The sequence below is a fragment of the Pelmatolapia mariae genome, linkage group LG7 (assembly GCF_036321145.2).
Source record: "Pelmatolapia mariae isolate MD_Pm_ZW linkage group LG7, Pm_UMD_F_2, whole genome shotgun sequence".
In the NCBI taxonomy this organism is placed as follows: domain Eukaryota; kingdom Metazoa; phylum Chordata; class Actinopteri; order Cichliformes; family Cichlidae; genus Pelmatolapia; species Pelmatolapia mariae.
In genome coordinates, this window is record NC_086233.1 from 30261249 (window position 1) to 30273210 (window position 11962).

An 11962-nucleotide genomic window follows, 5' to 3' on the forward strand; every position below is an offset into this window, starting at 1 on the left:
CACTTTGTTTTGATTCAGACTGGGTGGTCTGCATCACTCAGCCAGACCACCCATTCTGTCTGAGTGATGCAGACCACACTGTGACATCTTCAGTGATGTCTGCACACACACACGATAGTCACGATTTAATGTGGTGGAACTGGGAGCTAGATAAACACCCACACTGGAGGGTGATAACTTATATAAACCCTTCTGTGTTTATTTGTGATCGTTTCATTGCTCTGTGTTTGTGGCTTTTCACGTGCTCTTCTCTCCTCTCCCGTCTGTGTGTCTGTGGTGCCGCAGGTGTGTTTGCATTCGGTCTGTTTGCTACAGACATTTTCGTCAATGCAGGCCAGGTGGTGACTGGAGGTCTCTCGCCCTACTTCCTGTCTGTTTGCAAGCCCAACTACACTGGCACCGAGTGTCGCTTTAATCACCAGTTTATCGTCAACGGCAACATCTGCACCGGGAACCACGTGGTGGTGGAGAAGGCTCGGCGGTCGTTCCCATCTAAGGACGCTTCGCTGAGCATTTATTCTGCCGTTTACCTGACGGTGAGAGGACTGCACCTTATCCTTTATTTCAGAGACAAAAAAAGGCTTGAAAAAACATTTTATAAAACGTTTATCTAATGTAATGACACAGTATATGTTTAATTAATTAGCATGAGATATATTTTAAGGCATGAATGTGTGTAACGATATTTGCATTTAGGTGTATATTTCATTTCCTTTCATTCTCCCTTTGTAGCACATGTGAACACTCACGTTTGTGTTTGTTTATCCCATTTTAAATTAGAAACCAACCAATAATGTGTAGACAAAAAAAATTCTCCAGGGATTCAACCTGAGCATAGTTAATTAAAAGCAATGTCACATTCTAGTTTAGAATAGAAGGTAATTGGTTTACTCGTCTGTGGGAAAAAAAACTGACAGAAAATATATAATTTGAGCCGGGCTGCTTAAAGTTGTACTGCACATACCTGCACATACCTGTGCAGTACAACTTTAATGGTATGTGGAGTTAAAAACTACTGAGTAAGAAGGAGTATTTGTTGTAAACACAGCGCCTTCGGTTCTTTGATGGAGGAATTGGCAAGGAGGGACTTCATGCTATTTGAAATTGTGGTGAGGAATATTTCACACTAGCACAGCGACAGTTTAGGCGTTTTTAGAAAATTGGCTGGAGGTCGCATGGAAAATTACTTTTTGAAGCGATAATTGAAGAGCAGCTGTTTGACATCTGAGTGACAGGGTGAGGGCCTCATCTTTGGAAAAAAGAGAGTGGAAGTGCAAATTTTATCAACAGGAGCAGGAGGAATACAAGAACAGATTGTTGTTGATGAAAATGAATTCGATACCTTCGCTACTTGATTGGAACAGAGGTAGGTGAAAGTTCAAGAGGTGAAAATATATGCAGGTAGACCTTTTTGTTTTTAAATGCTGACAGTCCTCTCACTTATTAATGGGTTCTCTTGTTAGGTTCAATTTTTTTATTCTCTGTGGGGAAAAAAGATCTCTCTGTTTTGCAGAATCTTGCACTGCTATGATGTAACTTTTTCACAGCCTTCCCTGACTGATTTGCTATACCATGGGGGCTTTGCACTATTTTGAAATGGTAAAATATTTGACTTTATTTTTGTGGGAAAACCTCCAGTTGCTCTGCATGGGACCTCTGTTCCTAATCCACCTAAACAGAAGAGCAGGAGCCTGTTTTTTTTGTTTTGTTTTTTTTTAAAGACATTTGGGACAAAGAACCGTCTAATCTTTCCACCTTTCTCCTTCTAGATGTACATCACCAGTACAATCAAGACCAAGTCCAGCCGCTTGGCCAAACCAGTGCTCTGTCTGGGCACACTCTGCTCCGCCTTCCTCACCGGCCTCAACAGAGTTTCAGAGTATCGAAACCACTGTTCAGATGTAGTGGCTGGATTTATACTGGGATCAGCTATTGCATTGTTTCTGGTGAGAACTACTAGAACTTGCATTAGGTTTGGGAAGGTGGTGGAAAAGGGGTAGGAGAAGAAGAGAGAAAAGAGAAGGTGGATTCTGGTCATGAGCTACTTTCAAATTATAATATTCATTTTGAGCTTCATTTTGGAACAAACCCAAACTGGTAATTGGATGATTAATTCAAGCTGCAGCTTCCCAAAGCCTTTAACGTGGGTTTGTTTTCATTTCAAAGTCAACCATGTGAAAATTTATGCCTTAAAATTCTTATATACAGCAAATATTTTTATATATATCTGTGATGAAATTCATTTTAGTGACAGTACAAGTGTTGGAGAGGGCACCAAGTATATAAAAAGGTGAAAAAAGAATGAGGTGTGATTTATGTTATGCTCAATAAAGGTTTAGATAAAGGTAATTTAAGCTACATTGATCAAGTTAAGAATACACTGGCTGATTGTGGGGTATTGGAGAAGATGAAGAGAAGAAGGAAGTGAACAACCCTAGATTCAACCTGAAATCTGTAAGCGCAAGGACAAAAAAAGAGAAGAAAAATGAGGTAAACACTACTTTTAATTAATTTTTAGATCTTGGAGGTAACCAGTGATGTGATTAATTCAGATTCCGTACTCCAGAGGTTAGGCATCCTGTTATTTACCTTCGTAAAATAACTGCCGTAGCAGTTGGAGAGGATAAGATGTGCAAAGTGGGCTCATCTTTCCAAGCAAGACAGCAGTTTCGCTGGGCTGCTGTCCATAATGTAAAATCAACATCAGTGTCCTGCGAGATTTAGTCAAACTGCTTGGCTTCTGCTGCAAGTTAATGTGTTTTTTTCAGACTATTCATCATATTTTATGCTGTGATTAAATGCAGGGTAATAATTGCAACTTAAACTGATCACGTTGTTTTGTGCTGAATGGGAAAGCTCACTCAGGAGAAAGGAAGGTGAAGGGGACCCCCCACCCCCTGCCCCCACCATCCAAAAAGATTTATTTAATAACCTCAGAGGCTTCATTACTTCTAATTGCCGCTGAGTCCTGAGTGCCAATGCAGGAGACACATGGAGGAGAAACTCAGATAAGAAGAAGAAGCTAGAGGTTTGTTATTTGTACATTGGTTGATATGAGGGGAAAATCAGAAGTCCTTTTACAGCTGTCATCTGTCTACAGTGATGGTATTAAAGTGCTAATGTTTAATATATGTAATGTTTTAGTAGAGTGTATGCTAAATGTGTATGCTAAACTAATTAGAACTAAATACCAAGGACAGCAGAGATTAGTGAAAATGCCAGAATCTTGATTTGGTCACGACTCAAAAAGTGAAAAAAAAAAGGTCACAAATTTAGAGTCTGACTCAACATTGCACCAAAGAAAGTGAGCGGCATTGGAATAGTGTGATTTACAGAATTTGTATGGAGGATTCCAGTTGATGTGCAGGTGAAGCTTGGTCTTGGTTATTCTTTAAATAATTCCTGCTGTTGTGCAAAACAGTGAGGTTCAGTGTGGTCACATCTTTTTCTTGCTGCATAATAATAATAAAAAAAATGTATACTTTATTGATCCCCGTGGGGAAATTACTCTTGCTGCATTTGACCCATTCACTCAGTGAAGCAGTGGATAGCCACTCAGCAGGTGCAGCGGGGAGCAGTGTGTAGGGACGGTACCTTGCTCAGGGGTACCTCAGGGTAGCCGTTCAGTGGATTCAAACCCCCGACCTTCCGATCATGGGGCCACCACTACCTACTGAGCTATCCCTGCCCCTGCCCATGAGGAGATGGACCCACTGCGCCTGTTTCTTTGATAATTGATACTAGCTTTCAGTGATTAAACTGTCAAAAGTGATATACATTATGCCACTGATCTTCAGGAAAAGATAAAAGGAAATGGGGTTGTCTGTGCAGGTTCTCACCCATCCAGGTCATGGTAGTCTTAAGGGCCTTGAAGTGTAAGTCTAGTTGCCTTTAACTCAAGTGCTTAAAGAAAAGGAAATCTGTCATTACGTCATTGAACATTATTTCCAGTTTATTATCAGCATACCATGAATGAAGGTTGACCATATTCCCCTGTATTTGCCTTATATTTACAATGAAGCTTATCAAACTCGTTTCACATGAGAACTGAGCCAAGTTGATGGACTGCTATCTTGCAGGAAATTAATTGATAAAGAGAGAGCTGAAAGCAGGTATAGTTTAAATCCTGCTGCTATCAGTGCTCACAGAGAGGAGATCTGAATGGACTCACCAAACAGCAAATGCCTTTGGTCTTTCAAGAGATTTGTCCGCTGCCAGCAGATTGAGGGATCATTGTTAAGCACTTGGTTTTAGAATTGGCTCCGGGATGATGTCGGTAACATAAGATATAAAGCTGTCCACTTGATTCAAGGGAAGGCACATGCTGACTTGCTGAGTCTAATAGAAGCTAAATCCCCTGAAATTTGAAAGTGGTTCCAAACTAATTCACAGCATGTAGAAATGACACCTAAAAGGCATGCATGACTCATATAGGTTGCAACCACTGTAAGAGGTAATATTATAATTCATCTGCTATCAAAGGTGAATTGATAACATAGGGTCTTCAATTATCTGCATAATGGGCAATGTGAAGATAGAAAATAACTTTGTAAGGGTGAAGATACAAACCATATCACTTTGCTGCTTAGAAGTACCAGAGTGTGACTGGATTGGGATGGAGATTTATGCTGATAGATGAAATTATGTAAAGCATAAGATCATATTGTTACATTTAGTTCGATTCAATTCAATTCAGTTTTATTTATCTAGAGCCAAATCCCAACAGCAGTCACCTGGAGGCGCTTTATATTGTAAGGTAAAGACCTGACAATAATACAGAGAAACCTAAAACAATCAAACAACCCCCTTTAAACGAGCACTTGGCAACAGTGGGAAGGAAAAACTTCCTTTTAACAGGAAGAAACGTCCTGCCACAACCGGTTGACGGTGAGGGGACAAAAACACAATTAAATAACAGTTACTGAACAGTGCATCTCAGGTGATGGTGCAAAGTAATCCAAAGTAATTTCATAGCCACCTCAACAAACTACTTTCCACTGGGGGAAAATAAAATAAATAATACATTGCATTGAGTACTGAACCGCCAACACAGTTTCAAGTTTCTTTTAATCACAAGTCTGGGAAAAAGCAGCATTTTTGTGTTGCAAAAATCTGAGACCAGGAAAGTTTCTAAATGATTTTTCAATTCAGCATTTTAATGGCAATCTTCAGATTCACTTTGTCTTCATCTGAAACAATAGGCGGCAGTTCACACACGTCTGTTTTTGCATGAATGACAGGACACGAAATGGGGAATGAAAAAGCAGGTGGTTCAGTTTAATAGAAATGTGTTTACAACAGCCACATCAACATGCAATTTAAACTTGTTGTGATAAAAATGTAAAGAATTGTCAAACAGGATAGTTATTTGTAAATTCTGCCCTAGGAGCTATAATTCACTCATTTACTTGGTCTGGGAGCACTAGAAATTCACTGCCCATGAACAGCCACAAACAAGAAAACCTTGAGCTTCCTCCTGCTTCATTTTCTCCTTTGCTGCTGCCTGAGGGCACGGTTGGTGTCTGGTGGGGTGGGATCTCCCTCGGGCTGCCTTCTTTGATTAACTAGTCTGTGGAGGAGTTAACAAAGACTGCAACCTTACTGGTGTCTCTACCATTAAAAATTCTGACTAGTGGACAAAATGGAAAAAATACAATTACCTGTAATTTATAAACGTACAAATGAAGAAACACAGCATCTGTTTTCTGCACCTGTTAGCCCACAAAGATTAGCACCCTGAAGCATTTCTGCTGGCTAGATGAAATGATATCCAGCTTTAAGGGACTCATGCAATGTTTGATTGCTCTTTTATACCCATATAAACTTTATATCACTGCAGTAAAAGTTCCGATGTGGAAAATGTAGCCACGTCACACCAAAAAAAAAACAAAAAAAAAGAAGAAAAGCCCACCAGAGAATTTTTTAAGGTAGCAAAAACCCCCCTATAACATTTGTCCCAAAAAGCAATTGAGAAAGGAAACAGCTGGCTCTTGCTGCGCCGTTTAAAGCTGAAAGGGAACAGGATGTTAGTTTTCTGCAACGTTTGTAGGTACATGACACTGTACGGTGGAGGGCACTGTAAGATCAAACCAGCAATCCTGAAAATGACAATAACAACCAAAAGGGAGACAGCCTGCTCCAGAATGCCCTTTGATCAGCAGACTCACACTGGGCTTCAGACCTCCATTAGCTGTTTTATTTTAAAAAATCCACCAGATGTGGCCCTGGATTTCTTTTAAAATTTAAAAAAACAAATACTAATTGTCAGATCAGTGGCTAGAGGAACCTGTACCTTAAAACAACATCACAGCTCATGCCTCCAAACAAAATGACCAAGGTCATCCAAGCTCCTTGCGACTGGTCTGTATGAAGCAAGACTGTAACATGAAGATGCATCAAAATTGACTGCATAATATCCCCTTGAACAAAACTAATTTTTTGGGCGCTCATCCAGTAGTTCAGTCCAGCCCTTAAGGATTAAAATGACATTCATAAATAGAGAGACGTGTTTTCCTTTCCCTGAAATTCAGATGCATTTTTGGGAACAAATGTTATTTGGGAGAGGGGATCGCTCTCTTTTACTTTCTCTCTCTTTCTCTCTAACAAACGCGCGCGCGCGCGCGCACACACACACACACACACACACACACACACACTGCGTAGAGTTTAGTATGGGGGGAACAGTTAATGATGAATAAAGGACTTTCAGAAACCTACTATAGAGACTGTCATTCTCCTATCCTCACCTGTACCTTTCCAAATGAGCCATATCAATTCATACAATGACCAAAATCAGCTGAGCTGCCCTTTCCTTGAAATTTGTATAACTTAGTGAAATCTTAACAGCTGTTGTTGTGGATTATCATACTATTTATTACATATATTCATAACCCTTTGGATGAATTGCAGACACTTGATCTTCAAGTCAACATTTCGGTTTGCCCATTTATTTGTAAAACATATCAGTGATCAACCTCGACTATACCTCCTTAAATCACCGTAGCAACTTTACTGATGATAGCATTAACCTCAAAGCACCACTGTGCAGCCTCACCAAGATGTGAACACGGCTGTAACATCAAGCTACACTACAAAGTCTCTTCACTCGTTTTATAGAGTTTAAACAACTTTTTCTGACTTTTTGTGTTTGAGTTTCTAATGTTCGTGTGATTTGGTGTGTCTTTCTGCCTGTCTCACTATTAATGTTAAACTGTCCTCATACCTTACAGGGTATATGTGTGGTGAATAACTTCAAAGGTGTCCACAGTGCAGCGGCAAAACAGAAGACTGAGGACTACCGCGGTCTGCCTCTGATGACTTTCCCCCGTGTAGAGAGCCCACTGGAGACCCTGAGCGCACAGGTAGCTAAAAACACTTAACCTGGAATCCCATAAACTTTAATCTCTATGATGCACATTATCTTTCTTCATTAATTGGCAGAACTCCCTCAAGGCATACAGCTTAAAGCAAATTCCTCCCTTCAGATAAGGAATTCTGTAATTCTGGAACTTGGTGTCACTGTAATTTATTGCCATGTACTTTTTTTCTACTTTTTCATGCCCTTTTTAGAAGGTCCAAGTGAGGGTGGTGCATAAATCCAAAGATAATTTTCTGTTATCAATAAGTTATTTGGTTAAAAATGTACTCTCCTTCTTTCTCTTTCTTTCTATCTCCTTTCTTTCTTTATTCACTAAGCAATGACACGTGGCAGGCTTGACGTTTGCACTTCACCCCTTTCCTCCTAACCAAATGCACAGAAACTTAACACAGAGCACTCTTGGCACCAGCTGACACGTGATTTCCTCTACCTTTTCATTTCCACGCTTTCTGTTTCCATCCACTTCATTTCTTTCTTTGTCTTTCTCTACCCCTGTCCCTTTTTTTTCCCCATACTCCCTCCAACATCCATTTTCAGAACCACTCGGCATCGATGACAGAGGTCACATGACTAAGGGGGCAGCACCGGGTCACGTTTGCGTCTCCACAGCACTTCCAGACACAATGACGAGGACGCATGTCACGTGGCTCCGAATGCTTACAAAAACCACTCCTGATATATCTGTTTAAATCACCTGGGGGACAAAATACACCATGTTTGCAGTGGTTTTCATTTAGTTGGGCTATGCTCAGTTCAACCTCCCAAGGCACACAGATCAGGCAACAATATCACAAATCACAACATAAGCACAGATTGTTTTTCCAGGTTATTTGAGATCATTGAAACATGGGACATTTTTTTCCTCCAAGGTGTGCTGTTTGTAGTTAGAGGACGGTGTTTTGTACATTTTGTATGAGCGAGTGCCGTAGCCTATCCTGACGATGTTAAAACCTGCACACTTCCTGTCAGCTGACTCACTCTGTTTTACATCACATCCTGCCGGGTGAAATGCCTTGTCAATCACCACATGTACCCCACTCGGTAAGAAAAATCTGCTATGGAAAAAAAATATTGATGTTGTTGTTCTGTGGTGTTTGTCATTTGTACAGAAAAAAGACAGAATCCTTCTTTTTATTATCTCTGTACATTAACTGACCATGTCAGGTCATATTTTTTATGGATTTTTGTTAATATGTATGACTATTATGATCCATTTGGACCTGTTTGCCTGCTGTAAACCTGGATATTTTTTGGTATCAGTTGTTTGGGGAACAACTCCTCTCCCCTTAGGAGGAAATGGCAAGGATGAGTCACTGAAATGCTCAGAAAATGTGTTTTTGCACCTGTAGTGACATGTCATCAGGCTAAATATACAAAACTCTGATTGGCTTAAATGCATGGTATCAGTGTGCTTCACCCCAATTTGCAGATTTACTTTGATGTTAATAGGAAGATCTCTATGGAGAGATCCAGAGGAGCTAGCCCATGCCAGATCCGTGTATAGATTATGCTGGTATGGTTTTCCAATTATATTTACTGAAATTCCAATGGAAGACATCCCTAATAAGTACATGGTGAAAAATATAAGAGATTCTTTTCAACTGAAACTGAGTAATTTACTTGAGGCCTGGTTAGCCCTCCTCACTGAAAACCAGGCTAATGACTCCTGCTTCACTTTTCCTCCTCGAGGTACCCCTCCCTCTCCCCAACCCACCAGTGGATTGTGATGCAATGTTGTGATTCCATTTCCTATTGGAAGATATGCCCAGCATGAAGAGAGAAGTCAAGATGTTTTATAGATATTACTCATTATCATTGTGATTACAATTGTCTTTTATTTTGAGAACAAAAAAAGGCATTTCAGCTGAAATGCTACATATATTTTCTTTCTTCGTTTGTCCAAAAAAATTAAATAGTCAGTAGCAACAGTGTGTCCTCTTGTGTTTCTTTTTATGTACCCAAATGCTTCAATGAGAATGGTAACTTTTCATTTACTTAGAAAATATGTGACCAACGACAAGGACAATCCATCTTGACAGTCAGTACTTGTAAGTTACCTTGATGCAAGAAGTGTGAAACGTGTCTGTCCTTGTGTTTGTCTGAATATCCAGAGATTTGTTTTCATTACTTACCATTTTTTTCCCCTGATTTGAGCCTTGCAGTGTCACTTCAGCTGCATACAAATCCTACCTCCTTTGCTGTGTCATCTGCATGCTAAAAATGCAGTCACATTATCCTTCCAGTCAACAAGTTTCTGATTATAGGGCAATGGATAAATGTTGATCTGAGCGATCACAGACTGTTGGACCATCCGCTGTGATGTGACGTAATATAATGTATGAAACTGGATGGGTACCCATTAGATTAATTAATTCTCCAATACCTAAACACTGTGCATCATCATTTCTATGAGAGTGTTACATACTCCTGAATGTTAAAAGTTGAGCCAATGTTAACTCTTGATTTCATTTGAATAGTAAATAGATGGATTTTTATTTGCAAGATGGAAGTGTAATGCAGTTGGTCCTTAATCACTGAATGTCACTGGATTATTAGAGGAACAGCCCAAGGACATATTACATTCCTAGGTTGAAGAAAACCAAAACAGGTTTGTTATTCAAGCACGATGTTTGAGTCACAGGACAATTTCACTGAACAAACCTTCAGTTCAACCAAAATATTGCGACCATATGCAACAGACTGGCAATCTCATTGCCTTTGAAATGGTTGCTTTCTAGTTAAGCACTAGATCTGCAGCCACTTGCAGTCAGTTGCCATCTTCAAGGTGACTTTGGTATGTTAGGATGGCAATAAAACGACAATAAGACAGAGTCAATCTACTATCGAAGCTGTCTTTGTTAATACAGTTAATAAACTGTGATAGATTGATGTAAATTGCAAATCTTTTGGTTTCTACATGCACAGAAATTCACATTAACAACTTAAATCATAGCTTGAAATGTAGAAAATCACACAGGCCTGTAACCAAAATATAACCTGTTGGCAACCCTGTGAGTCGAATAGTCTACTGGAGAGGAGTTGTGCTCATAGACAGACAGACTGACTAAGATTGATTGATTGATAGGTTGATAAGATTCTGATGAGAAAAAGCCACATATTTCCAGACATATTGAAATATGCTAATATTGACATGTTCACTCAAAGCCTAACATGTTAAACATAAAAGCAGTCAGTTATTCTAAAACAGAGTTGTAAGATTGCTGCTTTTAGAGGATATGCATCCCTGGAAACTGAACTGTGAGCTGTTGCAATGATTTTTTGTTTTAGACCATCTGTTTTAACAGAGTGCGGCTACACCAGTGACTTCATAGGCATGGTGTCAGTCAGCCTAGAGTTGACTGTGAGTGTATGCTCAGTAAATGTAAACATTAATTAATCTGGCAGTCAGTGTTTGAATCGAGCAGTCAACCCTGAGACCATGGCCCTAAATTTTGAGTTTAATAAAGAACGTTTGAATGCCGATGACTGAAATTTGAGTCTGATCCTTCATATTGTTGCTTTGGGGGTGAAGCCAGAAGAAAAACGGGATGTTTAAGTGAACCTGTGTTTACACAGGCACTCAAAAAAAACACCATGAATATGGCTTTATTCTTCTTTCATGTTATAACTTGTGACAGGCAGCCCTTCTTTTCCCTCACACCACACCCCTGTCCAGCTGCTACCTGTGCTACCTAGAAAAGTGATTAAAATGAGCATAGTTGTGCTAAAACCAGGTTATTTAGCTTCTCTAGTGATTCATCCTGTTACAGCCGCGTCGACTTCACTGATGTTTATGTCATAGCTAAGCAAGGCGTACACGCACAGAGACACAAAGAAAGCTGACGGCTCAGTCTGTGCACTTGCTCTTTTGCTCTGTCAGGTATTCATTTCAGCTGTGACAGCCTGCGCTTACCCTGCAGACACACTGGCTAAATAGATAGGAGCTGTTTGTGTTTGTGTGTGCGGCGGTATTTTACCATGCCGTGTCTTCGTAAAATGTCATCGTTAGCTGTTCTGAGTATGCCTTCCTGTCCAAATTGCTGTCCCCTAGCAATATGAGTGAAGAATAGCAACAACCAAATGTAGTTTTCAAGGTAGGGAACAAACCTCTGAGTGGTTTGAGTTTTTTAAATATATAGCTGCTGTACGTTTTTAAAAAAGAATCTATTAAAATGAGCTGAAATAAGTAACTACAGATGAATCTAAATGGTGAAGCTTTTATAAATACAAAAAAAAGTTTGCAGTGGCTGTCAGCCATTGTTCTCAAGTGTCAATTCACACTTGTCTCTCTTACCGAAGCTGGGGACTCGTAAGTGCAAGGAAATACCTTAAATCCTCTTAAAATCATTGAGCTTTTGGTCTTCCTTTGAGTCACTTGGCAGTAAATCCACTTTGCTGCCAGATATAAATGAGATTAAGGATTATAAAAAAACCTGTTTGAAATAAGTTGTTTTGCAACGAGCAGCGTCAAGGTTTTGGAGGCATAATAACTTAAAACCAAGGTTGAGCTATAGAGTCTTAGCATGCCACACTCTGCTTTCTAATTTGTACAGGAAATCATTTACAGACCTGTAAAATTGAACA

At 39.7% G+C, this 11962-nt stretch overlaps 1 protein-coding gene across 2 annotated transcripts in view; it reads left to right on the top strand.

Annotated features, from left to right (window-relative positions):
- The window catches only part of plppr1 (phospholipid phosphatase related 1), a 57496-nt gene extending 48192 nt beyond the window's left edge, over positions 1–9304 (top strand). For both annotated transcript variants that reach the window (XM_063478790.1, XM_063478791.1), the window contains exons 5-8: positions 286–536; positions 1770–1946; positions 7230–7361; positions 7916–9304. In XM_063478790.1, coding sequence (XP_063334860.1) covers positions 286–536; positions 1770–1946; positions 7230–7361; positions 7916–7948 — 593 coding nt within the window. In that variant the 3' untranslated portion in view covers positions 7949–9304. The remainder of the gene's footprint in view (positions 1–285; positions 537–1769; positions 1947–7229; positions 7362–7915) is intronic.
- Positions 9305–11962: the final 2658 nt, after the last annotated feature.